At 36.1% G+C, this 21685-nt stretch overlaps 1 protein-coding gene across 2 annotated transcripts in view; it reads right to left on the bottom strand.

Moving 5' to 3' along the window:
- The window catches only part of CSMD3 (CUB and Sushi multiple domains 3), a 1211357-nt gene that overhangs the window by 588642 nt on the left and 601030 nt on the right, over nucleotides 1–21685 (bottom strand). For both annotated transcript variants that reach the window (XM_003823338.5, XM_034966508.3), the window contains one exon: nucleotides 18900–19003. In XM_003823338.5, coding sequence (XP_003823386.3) covers nucleotides 18900–19003 — 104 coding nt within the window. The remainder of the gene's footprint in view (nucleotides 1–18899; nucleotides 19004–21685) is intronic.

The raw sequence follows: 21685 nt of genomic DNA on the forward strand, positions 1-21685 counted from the left end.
CAAAAAATATTTTATTTAAAAATTTAGATATTTGAGTTCTAGGGTTAAGTTACACCTTAGGCTTGGTTTAGTAAGATGTCATGAGGATCTACAAAAATAATATTCAAATAGATAATTATTTGAAAGTATAAGCAATGTAGATACCACAACAGTTTATAAAATTAATGGATGATGGAGAATTTTTGTTCATGGCTAATCAAGAATCTGCTTGAACTATTCACTATTGGTTCACTTAAATAATATATTTAAAGGTTATTCCTTCAAGGCTAATAATACAATAAATTTATAAATTAATTCAATTATATTTCTGATAATTACCTTGCTTTGTATTTTACATTGGATTTGCTATATATTTTAATAACTGCAAACTGCCCAGAGAAGAGTAGAAACAGCAATACACATAATTTAATAATTATCGTGTTATAAAATAGTAACAAGAAAGAAAACTTCTAAGTATAAATACAAATCTTTAAAAAAATGTAAAAATTTTCTTGAAATTATAAAGGTAAGAGAACTCCCCCAACCCCCCTTCTCTTTAGAATTTCCTATAGAAAACCTGAAGTTGTAGATGCTTTCTTTTTCTTTCAGATATGTGTAAATGTTTTCAAAGCTAAAGAAAACTCTTACAAGTTTTACATTCTAAGAATGTCCTTCTTAGAGGCCTTGGAGCTATCTTTTTGAAATAAGAACATCAAGGAAGATTGTATCCTGTCTTCCTGTTTCACTGAGTGTTAAAGCCTAGGCACTTGGCTCCATTATGTAACTTCTTGATTATTATAAAGATAGAAGTGTATATTTTTCTTTTGATAAAGACAATCAACATGTGTGTAATGGATTATATCTGTCAAGCTATATAAAAAGGGTGAGGTTTCTCTTTTTTGAAATCTCCTCTACAGATTGCCTATGATGCAGATCACAATCTGGCTTAATTTTTATTTAACGGAAAAGCTGTTTCATTTCTTTTTACATTTTGTGAAGCGGATTCATTGGGTTGGTAGGTGATTTTATTTTAATTATATTTTCTCAATACTTGATGTCTCACTGAAAACCCTGCTCTTTGTATAAAAACTCAATGGCCAATTCTTCTCAGCTCCCTCTCAAACACCTTGGTTTAGATTCAAATGGTAGAAACCTTCAACCCTGACAGTAAAGGATGCTGTGGGCTACAGAGGAAAGAGTCATATTCTTGTAAGACTCTCAAATGAGTCTTTAAATAGCTGTGTTACAGTAAGTAGTCAGACATGAGCAGGGCAGGAGAGGGCCTCCCCACACCAGGAATATTAGGTGATCATCAGGTGATGGCCAGGCAGTTATTAAACTGTCTATCTAATTGATGCAGCCAGCAGGAGGGAAAGGCAGTCTCCCAATAGATAGAAACACCTGAAACTGGTGATCAACAGCTTCCTGATAAGATCTCAGGAGTTGGGTGAGTGGGCTTAAACATGTATGCTAAGAGGTAAAACATTGGAGTTTAACTGTAACACTTGACTGGTAAGAGGAAAAATGCCTCAAGTACACAAGCATAGAACTTCAGTAAACACACTGGGCATGTGGCCCATCCCAAGTGCTGGCAGGCCACTGTGCATGCAGACAGCCCACCCCAAGAAAAACCTGGGGAGAAGAGATGCAAACCCCCTGGAAGCATGCCAACATATAAAACCCAAAGTCAAAGGTCAAAACACACACTTGAATCTTTCAAGTAGCCTGCTTGGCCCTTTTCCAAATGTACTTTACTTCCTTTCATTCCTGCCCTTAAAGTTTTTAATAAACTCACTTCTGCTCTAAAATTTGCCTCGGTGTCTCACTCTGCTTTATGCCTCTCTGTTGAATTATTTCTTCTGAGGAGGCAAGAATTGAGCTGCTGCAGTCCCGAACAGATTTGCTGCCACAGACAGTTGTATAAATATTTAATACATCTTTTTGAATGTATTATTTGTTAATTTAAAAAATGCTTCTTTAATACATGTTTATTTACAGGCTGAGTAACTTCAGTGTTCATAGTTCATTCTAGTCTTCCTAGTCAGTCACTTCATGCTAAAATGAGATGAAGTCCTAAATAGGTGCGCTCAAAAATATTTTTCAAGAATTGAAATAGTATATAAAATAAAGAACATAATCTATTACATTTTTATTAGCCTTGTGCAGATGAAAGGCCTTAGCCCACTTCAAAAGTTCATTGAAAAATCAACTCACAATAAGGCAGATTAATAAGAGAAAATGTTGTAGAAAAAAACGAGTTCTTGTCACACGACCAGGAAAGATTGGGCTCATAGAGACATCTAAGTGTTAACGCCTAAGGTTCTTGCCTAGCCACGCCAAAGAATTGGTGTGGCGGCTGACCACAGTGAGTGATAGAGACATGGACCAAGAGAGAGAAAAAGCTGTAGGCTTTATTGAGCAGAGTGAAAGTACAAAGCTCCCACAGCATGGAAGGGGTCCCAAACGAATGGGTAGCCAGAGTTAGATTATGTGATTGCCTTTTAAACTCTTTAAGGCGGGAAATACGTGGGGCGAGAATATGTTACCAGAGTGAAAAACAAAGGCAATTAACCATTTGTGATATGTCTTAGATCTTGAGGAAAACCGGAATTGCAACTTAGGTTTTATCTACTTTATGGCAACAGCATGGCAAAAGAGATACGATTGTACAGGACTTTACAAAGTATGTTCACAAGGAATTCAAATTGGGAGGATAGATAAGGCCCACTGGTCACAGGAAAACGGGCAGTTAAGATTACTTTTAACTTAGTTTTGGGGGAGGGGGAAGGGACAGAGGGAGAGAAGGATACAGGGAAACTTACAGCAAAATTTTCGCTGTTTATAGCTTTCTTGGGGAAGAAAATACATGCACAAATCCTGGTGTTAGGAATATTTTAAGCATATATCTTCAGTAGTGTTCATTCAGGACCAAAGTAAGTCCTGATGCAGGAAATGAGTGAGTTTCACAGTTTCTGAGCCCCTACTCGACCCAGAAAGCCCAGCTGGCACCTCCTCTTATAAGGGTGAGTAGAGGAATTTATTGGGCAAAAAGGAAAAACAAGTCAGCAAAATGATATGGAGTCCTGTGGTTCTTCACCTGACCAACTGAATCCCAGGTTGCCATCCTGGGACAGGAAAGGCCAGGCTCCACCCCCTGCAAATGGTGCAAATGTCCCAAGGCTTCGCCCCATCCTCCCAGTGCACAAGCCAGTTGGAAATGCTTTGGGGAACTTCCCCCTTATCTGCCTCTTGCACTTATCAAATAGGCATACACATTTATTTAACTGTGACCACAAGGAGAATCACAGAGTGATTGCCTGATGTCGAAGTGAGTTCCAGAAGTTTATATTTCATCTTGAGGTTACAGAAAGAATGGGGACTTGGATCCTGGCAAAACAGGTTAGGGGACAGAGAGAAGAGGAAATTGATTCAGGGGCAATAAGTAATCACTAGGGAGAATGATTGAATAGAGGAACAGAAGTTAAAATAACTTGTAAATAGTTCTTTTTGGAATTTAAATGATCTTTGGAGACAGTCATTGTATTGAAAAAGGGTCTGTTCAGGTGTGGTTACATTCCTGGTCTTCTCTCTTATAATGTTTAATAAAATAACAGGGAGGGAAACAAGAACAATTGTTCTCCTTAGTGGGTCAGTCTTATCTTTATGTAGATATAGGGAAAAGTCTCTTCCAGCACTTGATCTCTAAGGCCATTTAATTCAAAATGCTCATTATGGCTGGGCACAGTGGCTCATGCCTGTAATCCCAGCACTTTGGGAGACCGAGGTGAGTGGATCACCTGAAGACAGCAGTTCGAGACCAGCCTGGCCAACATGGCAAAACCCCATCTCTACTAAAAATAGAAAAATTAGTCCAGCATGGTGGTGTGTGCTTGTAATCCCAGCTACTGGGGGGCTGAGGCAGGAGGATTGCTTGAACCTGGGAGGTGGAGGTTGCAGTGAGCTGAGATCATACCACTGCATTCCAGCCTGGGCAACAGAGCAAGACTCCATCTCAAAAAAAAAAAAATTTTTTTTTCATTATACCAAGGGAGCCCTATTTTGGGGTGAAATTTCCTGCATTTCTTAAGACCTATTGCCTGACTTTCTATAATCACTCAAGGCCTTTGGATGCATCCATTAGACATGAGAATTGTAGTCCTATGTTCTAACATATTTTTTGTATTATACAAATATGCAACTTTTGCTTTTTATGAAAATGCATTTAATATTTTTCCTTCTAATACAATGTTATAAAAAGTAATGTATATGTTTATTTGAAGTACACGAAATTCATTAAAATGACGATGATTAGAAAAGTTAAGTTAAAAAAAAAAAGAAAAAACCCTAACACATCACAGTAGAGTGACAGTTCAGAATGTGGGCCAATGCAGTGGAAGAATAATGTATGGTTTTTAAAATCAAAATATATAAAGCATTATGGAATAATGGGACAATATAAATGTTAGTTCACTTAGCTGAGTTGTCAATAATTGTTGTTTTAACTTTATTTAGGGACATAGGATTCAGAAGTTTTAATTTATTGGCTAATTCAAAAGCATAATAAGGTAGGATAATGTTTGTCATGGGTCTTATTACTTTTACAAATAGATTTCTATATTGAGTTTTATTTTTAGAAAACTGAATTTGAAGGCCAAATCTTTAGCATACACATCTTTGTATTCAAAGTCGGAATATGGATACTTCATCGTATATATTTAAGACTCCAATCAGGTCTTGCTTATAACACTCATTATTTGTGGGAAGAAATACAGCTTGTTTATATATTCTTTCTATATTTTCCCCTAATTTCTTCTTCTACAGCCACCTTTGAAATGCCTGCTACAGTGCAAATATTCCTGAGGACAAAAGGAAAAACAACTAAAAATTACTTTAGTTCATTTTAAACAATTCAATGTATTCAAAAACAAATACATATATAAAACAAATGCAAGCAAAACAGAAGTAAACCCTTTTTTCAGGGAAATCATCAGTTTTTTAACATTAGACATATGCAGCAAAAATCACAATGAAAAAATAATGATGAACCACACAGAATAAATTATTCCATATATTTAGTCATTTGTTGCCAATAAACAAAATGACAAAGATTATTTTTGTATTGTGGTCTAAAGTAATTCTGTGTTCCAAGAGCATATATTTATTATTGCCCTATAGCAGACCATATGGATAACTACATGTGAAATCTCATCCACATGATGAGAAAACTGCTCCCATCAGTTTGATTGATTTTCCTGGAAGTGGTATCAATGAGTGCTAAAATCCCTAGGTGGGACTACAGAGCTCTACAGCTCATGGCATATCTACAGCTCATGACTAATATTTACAAAGATACCCTTTCTGTTGACATGTCTCAGCAGATGTGTCTTGGAGTAGAATATTTTTCCCTCTTCCTTTATAATTGCTGTTAACACCTAACAGTATTAACACAAGGCTTTCTGTAAGGAATTCAGGAAAATCTGAGATGAATAGAAGATGATTGCTGCCCTCAAGGGATGAGTGTGTATGTTTGTAAGTATGCATAGTGAAAGAGGAAAGCGAGAGTGCAAGATAGAGAAAAAGGCAGTAAGAAAACATTTATTTTTCTTGTCTTAATAATTATAACACAAGGGGCTAAGAATTTGTCTGACTGGTCAATTCTCCAAGCCCTTTTCATACCGTGGCAATTAATCTCTAAAAAATATCACCTTTCGCCATATTTAGTATATTCTCTTCTTTCATTAGCCCATGGTCTTTGTTGGTATTTGTTGAAGTCAAAAGCAAAGTTAGGAAAGTATAACTCCTTGGATGTAGAAGAATTTGTTCAAGGCAAATATCATGTTTACTAGTATGTTGCCAAAAGGAGTAGGGCCTAGATTTTAAAAAAGAATGTTGCTGAATAGTAAAAACAATAGTATATATCTGACAAAATATAGGGATCAACAAACTAAGAGCAATGATAGTCATCTATTTACAAGCCTAATAGAAAACAGAACTATCTTTTCCATAAAGCTAGTAAGAATATTATTTATTAAAATACTATTAAATTCAATAAATAAAAAATTTATTTATAAATTATTATATTAACCCAGAAGTGTGTGTGTGTTTAAAATTAAAAGGAGAATAATCAGGAAAAAGTGTTGTTAGCCTAAACTAACATATTTCTGAGAATGAGATTTGACATTGTACTAACTTATCCTGGAGAATTCAGAATTCCAAAGTGATAGAATGAAGAAGGTTTGGATATCCATACAAGCATTTTTTACCTTCTTTAAGATGTTTGCTCAATTCGATGTCATCCAACATTAGTGCATACTCACAAAATTTTCAGAGGTGTCTTAATAGAAGATAATATTTTAAACTTTTATGTTGCTTGTTTTCATTTAGTTCTTACAGTGTTACCATGAATCTAATGAATCTAATAGTGACACATGCAAAAGAAAATGCAGAAAAATGAAGGAGTATCACATATCTGGTAGAATTAATGTCTAACCCTCTTGGTCTGCTGTATGCAGATGAAAAGGGTAGACTAATAATCAACATCTCCTGGAGAGCTGGAAGTAATCTCAAGGCCAGTAATTGCATTACCATCACTATTAGTTCTCTCCAATAAATTATATACATTTCCACTATCAGATGAATTTATACATAAGTGTAAAAATAGCACATTGGAAAGAATCTGTGAAACAATTAAAGTTCTTTTGATATCCTTTAAAAGATTAAAATATTATTGTTCAAATCCTTTATCTGAATTATTATCAAATGTCAAGTTCATATTCTGATCTCTATTGACTTTTGTCACTAGACGACTCTGAAGTTGCCAGGAATAAATGCTATTTCAAACTTTGGGAAAAAACATCCTCCAAGTAACTCTAATGGTGTGAAAATGAACACAGAGATAGAGAAAGAGATAATAGAGATAGAGAGAGACAGAGAAAAGATAAAATGGGCCATAGATATGGCACAACAAATGACAGATGCAATAAATCTCTGAATTGTGAGTTTAAATTTGCAGTTTAAATTTTCATCATTTTAGAAATTTTTATCTATATGGCAAATTTAGCATGGCGTATGATGTCCAATTACAATGCTTTCTCTATTGCTAAATAATTTTATTGGTCATAACTTTGTAATGAATATTTCCTTGGAGCTAAAGCCTCAAGGTGAAAAGATATGGCACATTTCAATTATTTTTAAGTTAGCAAATTACAAAAAAAATTCTTTATACTTCATAAAAAAAGAAATTTTATAATTAATATTTTTTAATGCTTTGTAACTGATTTTTTTTTGCAGGAGTATTTTAGCTATTGAATATGTTATGACTTTATGAACTATTTTTTTATGGAATAGAATAAGTAATTGATTTTACCTTTTAGAACCTAAATACTGAAACAAAATGAAACACAAAAAGCCTTATATTTACAATACTTAATTCAATACTTTGACAGAATTAGAAAATGTTAGAATGTTCCATAACTTGTTAAATATGTATCAAAGTGATATATTATGTGTTTATTAAAATAATTAGAACATAAAAATTGAATATAGGCTGAAGTCATCTTCTAATAAAAGACTTTTAAATATTTTGATATGAGATGGCTTCTTCTTTTGGCTATGTGTTCTTACCTTCAGCTATTCAATCTTTTTAAATCAATTTACTTGTAAAATAATTTTGGTGCCAAAATTAACTCTCTAGCACATGAATTAAACTTAAAAAGCAAAAAGGAATTCACAGACAAGTAAAGAGATTGCTGAATAAAATGTCTAAATGAAAACTAGTTTTAACTGTTAGAAAAGCATTATTTAAAATACATTTCCTTCAGCTTAGGTTTTAAAATACATTTTTGAAAATTTACCATGCCCTGTGTTTAGTACTGTTTTGAAATGTGGGCAAGATGGGCCCCTTCTCTGATTCTTCCCCTGTAGAAGGCCCTCCTCTGACCTTTCTCTAGTTTAACTCTTGCTCAGGAATGTGCCTGCCTGGCTGAAATCTGTGTCCCTTCTCCACCTCCCCTTTGAGACCCTACAGTAGTTTCCAGACAACAACATGATAAATACAGAAACTGTGTGTTACCTTTCAACATTTCTAGAGCCATTTGAAAAAGTAATTTTATGTCTGGTGAATTTCATAATGAAAATTAATGAGCTTGTATTTATTGTGTTTTATTTCTTTTTTTTTCTAGAAACTTGTTATAAAATTATCAGTTCAAGAGGGATCAGAAATAAAAATCAAATCTATTTTACTGTTTGTTTGCAAAGCACTGTTCTAGAACACACAGGTATGTGGTACCCGGAATTCCCTGTTACCAGGACCAGCATAGGCCTTTTTTCCAGGTCCATATCCCACAAGTAGAACACACACCTCACCTGTGCATCCCTAGGTGCAATGAAAGGCTGTTTGCAGGGTGGGTGGACCGTTTGAACATGCAGGCTGGGCTGACATGGGTTATGATGAATGCAGTTGAAGTTGAGAGGAAATGAAAGGCTGTTTGCAGGGTGAGTGGACACTTTGAACATGCAGGCTGGGTTGACATGGGTTATGATGAATGGAGTTGAAGTTGAGAGGAGAGGGTGGCCAATTGGTCTCTGGGTCTGGCAGAGGGACTTTCCAATGCCTCCACATTCCAGCAGAGAAATCATATAAGTCTGAAAATTCAGGTTCACTCAAATTTATGTCAGCTTCTTTGGTGATTATAAATCCAGGTAATTCTGCTATCACAGAGTCCTAGAGTTCGAAGGAACTTTTGATTCAACTCTAAGTCTGTAAAATCTTTTAGCCAGTCAGCCAGTCCTATTAAAACACCTCTAGGAGGTGGGCCCAAGCCAAGTTCTGTCATATTTATCCCTACTTGAGGAAAAGAGAGTTACATTTTCAGAGAAGTATAATTTTGTTTCTGAGGAAGAACAGCAAGTTTGAGAAACACATTCTCTGATTATGAATGGAAGAATATAGAACAAAACTAGAAATCACAGATTTTTCAAAATTAATATAACTTCTCAGAGTGAGGACATTGTACATGATGAAGTACTTATACTTTGATAGACTACACAAACTAATGACAGTATGACAACAGTCATGTGGAAATATAAAAAAAAGTAACACTATTTTCTTTCATTTTCCTAAGAGTAGCAGAAGAAAACTCAGCTATTTCCACTTGACTGTTCACTTGGGATGTAAGGGCATGTCCCATCAACATATTTGTTCTTTTTCTGGTTTTATGCTGTCTAGCTAATTTTGGCATCACCTTCTTCAAAAAATTAGTTGCAGTCTTATTTCATTTACTTAATTATCCAATCCCTCTAGCCTCATCTGCTACTTGATCTCAATTATTTATTATATAATTAAATTCATTTTAAAACATTTCCATTCCTGCCCTCCAATATAGAAGGAAAGAAGGGTATCATCTGTACTTAATAATGAGAACACTTAGAAGTCTGACAAAACCAATAATAAAAAATACAGTAGATTGTTTGAGGCACTTGACATCAAATGAGAATGGATTAAACCCTATGAGAAGTAGGTATGAACAAAGTGAAAGGCTTGGTATGCTTACCCAGAAGTGTCATTTAATTAAGAAAGAGGTCAATTGTTAATCAATTGCTATATTTAAAATACAAAGAGGTTTTCCTTTCACTACCTAAAAATTGTAAAGTAAGGACCAGTGCCCTCTTTTTGAGTTTCACAAAAACATAATATACATAATTACAAAAACGGCTAAATCTGAATTTGTCTGTGTGCCTGCTAGTCTCAAAGTTTTATGATTGTTTAAATACAACTGATTTTAAAAAAACTTCCTAGATTGCTCACACTCTCACTAAAGGGCAAATTTACATCCATTGAATGAACAGCCTAAAAGGTATTGGTTGTGGAATGAGGCCTTAATTTTTTTTTTTTTTTTTTAACTTTAAGTTCGGGATACAAGTGCAGAACTTGTAGGTTTGCTACGTAGGTATACACGTGCCTTGGTGGTTTGATGCACCTATCAAGCCGTCATCTAGGTTTTAAGTCCCATATGCATTAGCTATTTGTCCTAATGCTCTTCTCTCTTCCTCCACTCACCACCACCCCCAACCAGCTCTGGTGTGTGTTGTTCTCCTGCCTGTGTACATGTTCAACTCCCACTTATGAGTGAGAACATGCAGTGTTTGGTTTTCTGTTTCTTTCTTAGTTTGTTGAAGATGATGGCTTCCAGCTTCATCCATGTACCCACAAAGGATATGATCTCATTCCTTTTTGTGGCTGCATAGTATTCCATGATGTATATGTACCACATTTCTTTATCCAGTCTATCGTTGATGGGCATTTGGGTTAGTTCTGTGTCTTTGCTATTGCAAATAGTGCTTCAATAAACATATGTGTGCATGTACCTTTATATAGAATGATTTATATTCCTTTGGGCACATACCCAGTAATGAGATTGCTGGGTCAAATGGTATTTCTGGTTCTAGACCCTTAAGAAATCGCCACACTGTCTTCCACAATAGTTGAACTAATTTACATTCTTACCAGCAATGTAAAATCATTCCTACTTCTCCAAGCTTCCCAGTATCTATTGTTTCTTGACTTTTTAATAATCACCTTTCTGACTGGTGTGAGATAATATCTCACTGTGGTTTTGATTTGTATCTCTATAATGATCAATGATGTTGAATTTTTTTTTTCATGTTTGTTGGCTGCATAAATGTCTTCTTTTGAGAAGTGTCTGTTCATGTCCTTGACCCACTTTTTGATAGGGTTGTTTGTTGTTTTCTTGTAAACTTTTTTAAGTTCCTTGTAGATTCTGAATATTAGAACTTTGTCTGATTGAAAGATTGTAAACTTTTTTCCCACTCTGTAGGTTGCCTATTCACTCTGATGATAGTTTATTTTGCTGTGCAGAAGCTCTTTAGTTAATTTAGATCCCATTTGTCAATTTTGGCTTTTGTTGCAATTGCTTTTGGTGTTCTTGTCATGAAGTCTTTGCCCATGCCTATGTCCTGAATGGCATTGTCCTGGCTTTCTTCTAGAGATTTTATGGTTTTGGGTTTTACATTTAAGTCTTTAATCCATCTTGAGTTAATTTTTGTATAGGCAGTAAGGAAAGGGTCCAGTTTCAGTTTTCTGTGTATGGCTAGCCAGTTTTCCTAGCACCATTCATTGAATAAGAAACCCTTTCTCCATTGCTTGTTTTTGTTAGGTTTGTTGAAGATCAGATGGTTGTAGATGTGTGATGTTATTTCTGAGCTCTCTGTTCTGTTCCACTGATCTATATGACTGTTTTCGTACCAGTACCATGCTGTTTTATTTACTGTAGCCTTGTAGTATAGTTTGAGGTCAGGTACCATGATGCCTCCAGGTTTGTTCATTTTGCTTAGGATTGTCTTGGCTATACAGGCTCTTCTTTGGTTCCATATGATATTTAAAGTAGTTTTCCATAATTCCGTGAAGAATGTCAATGGTAGTTTGATGGAGATAGCATTGAATCTATAAATTACTTTGGGTAGTATGGCCATTTTCACGATATTGATTCTTCCTATCCATGAGCATGGAATCTTTTTTTTCACTTGTTTATTTCCTTTCTTATTTCCTTGTGCAGTGGTTTGTAGTTCTCCTTGAAGAGGTCCTTCACATCCCTTGTAAGTTGTATTCCTAAGTATTTTATTCTCTTTGTAGCAATTGTAAACTGGAGTTCACTCATCATTTGGCTGTCTGCTTGTCTATTGTTGGCGTATAGGATTTTTTGTGACTTTTGCACATTGCTTCTGTATCCTGAGAGCTTGCTGAAGTTGCTTACCAGCTTGAGGAGTTTTGGGGCTGAGACAATGGGGTTTTCTAAATATAGAATCATGTCGTCTGCAGAGACAATTTGACTTACTCTCTTTATTTATTTCTCTTTATTTCCTCTCTTTATTTATTTCTCTTCAACCATCCTATGTTGAATAGGAGCGGTGAGAGAGGGCATCCTTGTCTTGTGTCGGTTTTCAAAGGGAATGATTCCAGCTTTTGCCCATTCAGTGTGATATCGGCTGTTGGTTTGTCATAAATAGCTCTTATTATTTTGAGGTATGTTCCATTAATACCTAGTTTATTGAGAGTTTTTAACATGAAGAGGTGTCAAATTGTATTGAAGGCCTTTTCTGCATCTATTAAGATAATCATGTGGTTTTTGTCATTGGTTCTCTTTTGTGATGGATTACACTTATTAATTTGCATATGATTGACCAGCCTTGTATCCCGGGGATGAAGCTGACTCGATTGTGGGGGATAAGCTTTTTGATGAGCTGCTGGATTCAGTCTGTCACTATTTTATTGAGGATTTTTGCATTGATGTTCATCAGGGATATTGGCTTGAAGTTTTCTTTTTTTGTTGTGTCTTTGCCAGGTTTTGGTATCAGGATGATTCTGGCTTTATAAAATGAGTTAGGGAGGAGTCCCTCCATTTCAACTCCCTGGAATAGTTTCAGAAGGAATGGTACCAGCTCCTCTTTGTACCTGTGGTAGAATTTGGCTGTGAATCCATCTGGTCCTGGGCTTTTTTTGGTTGGTACTCTAATAATTATTGCCTCAATTTCAGAACTTGTTATTGGTCTACTCAGGGATTTGATTTCTTACTGGTTTAGTCTTGGGAGGATGTTATGTGTCCAGGAATTTTTCCATTTCTTTTAATTGTGATGTCAGGGTGTCAATTTGAGATCTTTGTAGCTTTCTTATGTGGGCATTTAGTGCTATAAATTTCCGTCTTAACACTACTTTAGCTGTGTCCCAGAGATTCTGGTATGCTGTTTCGTTATTCTCATTGGTTTTACAGAACTTCTTCATTTCTTCCTTAATTTCATTATTTACCCAGGAGTCATTCAGGAGCAGGTTGTTCAGTTTCCATGTAGCTGTGTGATTATGAGTGAATTTCTTAATCCCAACTTCTAATTTGATTGCACTTTGGTCTGAGAGACTGTTTGTTATGATTTCAGTTCTTTTGCATTTGCTGAGGAGTGTTTTACTTCTAATTATTTGGTCAATTTTAGAATAAAGGCCATGTAGCACTGAGAAGAATATATATTCTGTTGATTTGGGGTGCAGCGTTCTGTAGATGTCTATTAGGTCCACTTGATCCATAGATCAATTCAAGTTTTGAATATCCTTGTTAATTTTCTCTCTCACTGATATATCTAATATTGACAGTGGGGTGTTAAAGTCTTCTGCTATTATTGTGTGGGAGACTAAGTCTCTTTGTAGGTCTCTAAGAATTTGTTGTATGAATCTGGGTGCTCCTGTATCAGGTGCATATATATTTAGGATAGTTTGCTCCTCATGTTGAATTGATCCCTTTACTATTATGTAATACCCTTCTTTGTCTTTTTTTATCTTTGTTGGTTTAAAGTCTGTTTTGTCAGAAACTAGGATTTCAACCCCTGCTTTTTTTTTGCTTTCCATTTGCTTGGTATTTTGAGCCTATTTGTGTCTTTGCACATAAGATGGGTCTCCTGAATACAGCACCCTGATGAGTCTTGACTCTTTATCCAATTTGTCAGTCTTTGTCTTTTAACTGGGGCATTTAGTCCATTTACATTTAAGGTTAGTATTGTTACATGTGAATTTGATCCTGTCATCATGACGCTATCTGGTTATTTTGGACATTAACTGTTGCAGTTTCTTCATAGTGTCATTTGGTCTTCATATTTTGGTGTGTTTTTGCAGTGGCTGGTACTTGTCTTTCCTTTCCATATTGAGTGCTTCCTTCAGGAGCTCTTGTAAGGCAGGTATGATGGTGACAAAATCCCTCAGCATTTTCTTCTTTTGAAAGGGTTTTATTTCTCCTTTGCTTATGAAGCTCAGTTTGGCTGGAAATAAAATTCTGGATTGAAAATTCTTTTCTTTAAGAATGTTGAATATTGGCCCCCATTCTCTTCTGGCTTGTAGGGTTTCTGCTGAGAGATCCACTGTTAGTCTGATGGGCTTCCCTTTGTAGGTGACCTGATTTTTCTCCCTGGCTGCCCTTAACATTTTTTATTTTATTTCAGCCTTGGGGAATCTGATGATTATGTGTCTTGGAGTTGATCTTCTTATGGAGTATCTTAGTGGTGTTCTCTGTATTTCCTGAATTTGAATGTTGGGCTGCCTTGCTAGGTTGGGGAAGTTTACCTGGATAATATCCTGAAGGGTGTTTTCCAACTTGGTTCCATTCTAACCAGCTCTTTCCCATACTCCAATCAATCATAGGTTCAGTCTTTTGACATAGTTCCATATTTCTCAGAGGTTTTGTTCATTCCTTTTCATTCTTTTTTATTTAATGTAGTCTGCATGCCTTATTTCAGCAAGACAGTCTTCAAAATCTGATATCCTTTCTTCCACTTGGTCAATTTGGCTATTGATACCTGTGTATGATTCACAAAGTTCTCCTGCTGTGTTTTTCACCTCCATCAGGTCATTTATATTTCTCTCTATACTGGTTATTCTAGTTAGCAGCTCCTGTAACCTTTTATCAAGGTTCTTATCTTCTTTGTATTGGGTTAGAACGTGCTCCTTTAGCTCAGCAGTTTGTTATTACTCAACATCTGAAGCCTACTTCTGTCAATTCCTCCATCTCATCCTCTGTTCAGTTCTGTGCCCTTGCTGGAGATGCACTGCAATCATTTGGAAGACCGGAGACACTCTGGCCTTTTGGATTTTCATCTTTTTGTTGTTGTTGTTGTTGTTGTTGTTGTTAATTCTTTCTCACATTTATGACTTTGTCTAGTTTCTATCGTTGAGGCTGCTGACCCTCAGATGGGGTTTCTATGGGGACTTTTTTGTTGTTGTTGATGCTGCTGTTGTTCCTTTCTGTTTGTTTGTTTTTCTTTCAATGGTCAGGTCCATCTCTGTAAGGCTGCTGCAGTTTCCTGGAGGTTCACTTCAGGCCCTATTCATCTGGTTCACTCCGGCACCTGGAGATGTCACTTGAGGAGGCTGGAGAACAGCAAGGATGGGTGTCTGTTCCTTCCTCTGGGATCTCTGACCTCAAGGGGCACCTATCTGATGCCAGTAGGAACACTCCTGTATAGGGTGTCTGAGAACTCCTGTTGGAGGGTCTTACCAAGTTGAGTGGCATAGGGAACAGGTCCTGTTTAATGAAGCACTTTGACTGTCCCTTGGTGGACGGGGTGTGCTTTGCTGAAAGGAAAATCACTCATCTGGTCTGCCTGGATTGCCCAGAACTATCAGGAGGAAAAACTAATTCTGCTGGTCCCTGGAGACTGTGGCCACACCTCCCACTAGGGACTCAGGCCCAGGGAGATCAGAGTTCTGTCCCTGAGCCCCTGGCTGGAGTTCTTGGAGTTCCTGCAGGGAGGCCCAACCCAGTAGGGAGGGATGGGTCAGGTTCAGGTCTGAAGAGGCACTCTGGCCACAGTCTGCCACAGCCAGTATGTTGGGCTATGGGGGATACCTCTTGAGACCAAGCCATTCAGCCTCTCTGGCTCCAGCAGAAGAAAAGCGTGGCCTGGAGCTATAGAGATTGCTGCCACCCTTCCCCTGCCCTGGGAGCTTAGTGTGTTAGGCAGCTATCAGTTCCAGTGTTGGCTACCAACCCTCCCCCAAGAAGCTCAAATGACTTAGACAACAGGCAGCCACAGCTGAGATGCTGGCCACCCCTTCCCCTGAGAGCTCGGCAGGCTTAAGCAGATTCTAGATGAGTGGCTTTTGAGAATCTGTGTGGCTCTCTGGTTGGGACCCTAGGCCCCGGTGGCGTGTGCTTGTGACTGGGATCATCCAATCTGTGGGTTGCACAGTTCCGTGGAAAAAACATGGTTTCTCAGGCTGGGTAGCACACTCCCTCACCACCTCCCTTGGCTATGGAATGGGGGCTCCCCTGCCCCATGTGGCTCTCAGGTGGGCTGCTGCACCACACTGCTCTTTTTCCTCTCCTTGGATCATGCTAGCCACCTAGTCAGTTCTGATGACAGAATCTGGATATCTCGATTGCCAGTGCAGGATTTGCATACTGTTGTGGTTCTTTTCAATGGCAGCCTCCGATCTCTGCTGCTTCTAGTTGGCCATACTGGCCCTGCCCCAAAGCCTAATTTTTAATCCCTACTGAAGATGCAGTTCTCATTGGAAACTTTAAATTTGATGGTGTAGGAACAACCATTTGGATACTTGGTATTCTTTTGAAAAATAATACCTAATAGTCATTCTATGTTACTTATACAATGAATTTCTGTCCAAAAAGGATATCAATTGGTACATCAGAATTCATGATTGTCTTCAGAATTTTTCTAACATTGAAATAGGGTGAAAAATATGGTTCAAACACACATTTTTTTTAACATTAGGGATTGTACAGACCACTCCTCAATCCCAACAAATGTACTCTTTTTATATTTAACCAGTTCTAATGGTTGAGTATTTAAGATAATTCTGACATCTTTCTTCTGTATTTTACTAGGTTACCATAAAGATACATATATATATATATATATATATAATCTTTCTACCCACAATTGTGTGATACCAATTAGCTCAAATAGCTTTTTTTTGTTTTTTTAAGAAAACAGCAATAGGAGGACATAGCATCTATGCTCTTGGATGTCAGTTGGACAAGGTGATTTCTAATATTTTATCCAATGCTGAGATGGAAGTTTTTTTTGTGGCAGATACATGAATGAAAGCTTCTTAAAAAGTATTTTTTAGTCAATTGACTAGCCAGCCTGCCTTTTCTTGTCCATGTTTTTAAGAATCTGAACCTAAAATCCAGTTTTCTGTCTTAAGAAGAAAAAGGAAAAGATATCTCATCAAATACATGTTTTACAATTTTATCTCTAAAGTGCATATGATAGGATCTAACAAACATGTAGAGAGAAACATCTGCAATGTGTGAGGATTAATCACCAAATTTACTTTGTATCATTAATATCCAAGAAACTTCAGTGTTTATGAGTGTCAGGTAAAGAAACAAACATATTCACTTGCAAAACAATGAATAAATTGATAAAGAAATCAATCCACATTTTGTCTTATATCAGGTGTCACTTAATTAGCTATAGGCCCAGGCAGGCAACGCAAAGGATCTTAGAAGCTCAAGTGGAAAATGATAGAAGGATGAGGGCCACAAGGAGGCCCTCTCCATAGGAGGCACAAGACAGTCCTAGCCAATTTTTGCCACATGACTATGAAGATCTAGGGTCACCAGTTTTACAAGAAACCATAAATTCAAATTTTTACATGTAATTTTCAGTTCCTTAGAACTCTGTATTTGACAAACAATGACAGGAAAAAAGCACAGCTAATCATCAGAGCAGCTCTGTTGCTGCCAATTTATATATATACAATTTTACTGTATATTGCATGTAAAATATATGCAGTTTTATATTATAATGAAATCTAAGCTATCAGGTATAAAACTACAATAAGATTTAGTAGAGACTATTGATTATTTCTGGAAAATGTCAGTTCAGTAGTTCAGTATGGTAATATGCCTAACAGGCTCAAATTGTTGCTCAGGTGCAACAAAAATGCTGATCATTTTCAAGAGAGGAAGTGTTAAGAATGAAGTTACAAAAATGTGAGCAACATAACTGACATAGTTTGGATTTGTGTCCCCACCCAAATCTCATGTCAAATTGGAGGAGGGACCTAGTGGGAGGTGAATGGATCATAGAGGTGGATTTCTCCCATGCTGTTGTCATGATAGTGAGTTCTCACAAGATCTGATGGTTTTAAAGTGTGTGGGACTTCCCCCTTTGCTCTCTCTCTCTCTTTCTCTCCTGCCACCATCTTTCTCTCTCTCCTGCCACCATCCTGGCTTCCCCTTTGCTTTCCGCCACCATTGTAAGTTTCCCGAGGTCTCCCAGTCATGCTTCCTCTTGAGCCTGTGGAACTGAAAGTAAATTAAACCTCTTTTCTTCATAAATAACCCAGTCTCAGGTAGTTCTTTAAAGCAGTGTGAAAACGAACTAACAATTGAACATATAAAGCATGTAAAATGCTGGCCCATTTGTCCATCACACCTTAGGAAACACAAAACAGAACTGTAGTAGGCCAGAGATAGACCACCAAATCATGTTGATCAATGATATCCACGTTGCAGACAGGGGAAAGAGGTTGAAGTTGAGGTCAAGAGTGCATGAAGACAGGTGAGTAAGTTTGGTTTTTGTTTTGTTTTCTAGAAAAGTAAGACTAAAGAGCAGTAATATTGGAGCCCATAACATACTATGTGTGACTATGAGGTTAACCCTTGGTTTATTACAGGATTCTGGAATAATAGTTCTAGGAGGCCTTCTTGTAAAATTAAAAAGAAAATAAAAAGAAGAGGGAGAAGAGAATGAAAAGGAAAAGAAAAAAAAGGAAAAAAAATTAGCTTACCTTTAGTCAATTTACACACAATAAGGGCATTACCAGTAGTAGATGTCTATGCTGATACTAATTTTTTTAACATTTATATCAGTTGTTCTCCAACTTTGATGTGCATAAGGATCATGCAGTGATTCTTTAAAATATAGATTGATAAATTCACATCCTGGAGATGTTGATTCACTAAGTTTGGCTTGAGGGCCTAAAAATCTACATTTTCAAATGTGCACCAGGTATTTGTGATGCATTTGTGATGCAAAAAGACCCTATTTTGAGAAGCATCAGGTTAGATGAGCAGGCCCTCACCAGACGTCAAATCTGCTGACACCTTAATCTTGTATTTCCTAGCCGCTAGAACTACAAGAAATACATTTCTATTGTTTATAAGTCATCCAGTTTACAGCATGTTGTTAGAGAAGCCCAATTGAACTGAGACAAAGTGCCTTAAATCTCATTGAAGAAGCACTAACAGATTCTATGAAAGTTAATAATAATGACTAAGTTACTGTGCATCTTCTGCTGGTAGTAGTGGGAGCGATCAATGTAAAACAATAATTTGAAAGTAAAATTTTATTAGTACCCGATAGGCTAAGGCAAAAATGAAATCTTGGGAACTTACACTTGGAGCACTGTCCTAGGATCTCCAACTTCGCCCCCATCGCCAATTGTCAAGGTATCATAGCCAATCTCCAGATCAAATTCTTCAAAATTTATCTGGATAACCTAGCAGTAAACAGAAACATACACCTTAAATATACTGCGTTATGCAATAAAAACAACAAAAAAAGCAATAACAGAAATGCATTCTTTGTCTCTCTGCACACACACACACACACAAGCAGTTCAATTATGTGTATATATATATATATATATAATTTCATAGTATGGCAGCAAGTCATGTTAGAATATTCTTAAAGTTCAATCATTATATCATTACATGACTTTTACTTGCTGTATTGTATTTTCTGCATTAAATTTTCAATGAAATTGCATGGTTTCTGTTTATAGAATACTCTTACTTGAAGAATGATTAAAGCAAATCTACTTTAAGAAGGCTTTATAAAAAGTATATGTAGGTGGAGAGTGGTTTTCCACACATTTGCATATATATTTTACAAAGTTAACATGCAGAAACAGAGTGTGCTATTTCCATTAAGTAGTAAAGCTTAAAATTTGTTAGAGCTAAACTTGAATCTAGATTGCCAGAATGGTATCAAGTTTATTTTTATGTATCCTTTGGTAAAAGAATTCCTCAAATATATTAAAATGAGTGGCAAAACTGGGAGCGCAATACTTTGAGAGGCACACTATACCATGCTATGTAATTCAGCATTATTTCTTGCTAAAATATACTCATGTATCCATATATTGTTTATATACCTATGCAAAAATTCAAATTTAATTAAATTGCAATTTTAAAAATAGCTATAATATTGAAAAAATGTAATTAAGAATCAGTACAGAAAGAAATTACATAAAATTACATAATGTCCTGCATAGAGTCATGCTTTGAGCAAAAAATAATTTATAACAAAATATTATTCATCACCTGATAAAATGAATGCCTGAAGTTACCATATTATGAGAGAATAAATGAAGAAGATATTTCTTTAGTAATATTTATAACTATTTGCTACTTTGTTATTATAAAAATAATTAAAAATAAAGGAATTTATATCTTGGCTTTTTTTGTTATAATAACATTTTTTTTTTTTTTTTTTTCAGATGGAGTCTTGCTCTGTCACTCAGGCTAGAGTGCACTGGCGCGATCTTGGCTCACTGCCAGCTCCGCCTCCTGGGTTCATGCCATTCTCCTGCCTCAGCCTCCTGAGTAGCTGGGACTACAGGTGCCCGCCACCATGCCTGGCTAATTTTTTTGTATTTTTAATAGAGACGGGGTTTCACCATGTTAGCTAGGATGGTCTCAATCTCCTGACCTCGTGATCCGCCCACCTCGGCCTCCCAAAATGCTGGGATTACAGGCGTGAGCCACTGGACCTGGCCAACAATTTTTGACTACACATATTTCTTGTTTTATAAAATATTTTAATATTTGCATTGACTAAAACAATTGTTTTGGCCAAGTTTAAATACAGCATGTGTATAAAGCCTTTGAACTATACATTTTACATGATCATAATTTTAAAAATATGTGTATTTGTTCCACTTATAGTAAAATATAAATACTTCCCATTAATAATTACCTGTCAATACAGACTTAGATTGTTTCCCATTTTCTTTTTCTTTTTTTTTTTTTTTTGGCTACTATAAGCAACATGGTCATGAGCAGTATTAAACATCTTTTGGTACACATTTTCAGGTATGTCTCTAGGCAGTACACTTGCTAGGTAATAACAGCAAAAATTCATTTTATAACCTAGTACCATATGGTTTTCCAAAATTGTTTTACCAATTCAAATGTTCACATTTGTGTACATTGAATGCATTTATTCCTACCACTCTAGTAGATGTAAAAGTGTTTTTTTTTTCGCATTTTCCTTAATACTAATTGAGTTACATATCTTTTTATATGTTTATATATCATTTATATTTCCTTTTCTGTGACACAACTGTTTGTGTTTTGGCATCTTTTTTCCTCAGACTACTTGTCTACTTGTTATCGTTTGCAAGAATTCTTTATATTGGTGATTCTGAAAACATTCCATTATAGCACACTTTGAAAACAATAATATTTGTAATACACAAAGGTGAACAGATGAAGCTGCTTATAATGGAAATTTTATTTTTATGTTTTGCCCAGGACCTTCTGTTCCACAGAGGGAGTTAAATCAATATCTTAGTTCTACCTGTGGCTCACTCATAGTACACCACTGGATCTGGCTCACTAGTTGAGATCAGCTTTATATATTATGGATACTAATCCCTTACATTATATGTGTTGCAATAGCTTCAAGTTCACAGCTTCCATGTTAGATTATTTATAAGAAAAAGTTATTAATTTTACCAGAGTAGGACTTACTTATCTACTCATAAAATAATAGATAAACAAATCCTACTCTGGTAAAAATTATTAATATTAATGACACAAGCTCATAAAGATGTATCTTCATATCTTTTATCTTTTGTGAATTGACTTTTACAGAAACTGCAAAGTAGGAATGTGTGGGAGGCAGATTTCTAAGATGTCTTCCAATATTCTAATCCCTCGGTGTAGTTAACCTATATAATACCCTCCTCTTCAGTGTGGGCAAGACCTATGAAAATGACGGATTATCAATCCTATGATTAGTTTATATTATATGGAAAAGGTGAAGGAATATTAAAGATGTGTAATTGCGATCCCTAATCAGTTGACTTTAAGTTCATCAAAAGGGAGATTATCCTGAGTGGCCCTGACTAATTCAGAAGATTCCCTTTAAAAGAAGGTCCAGAAGTGAGAGATCA

The sequence above is a fragment of the Pan paniscus genome, chromosome 7, assembly GCF_029289425.2.
Source record: "Pan paniscus chromosome 7, NHGRI_mPanPan1-v2.0_pri, whole genome shotgun sequence".
Taxonomy (NCBI): Eukaryota; Metazoa; Chordata; class Mammalia; order Primates; family Hominidae; genus Pan; species Pan paniscus.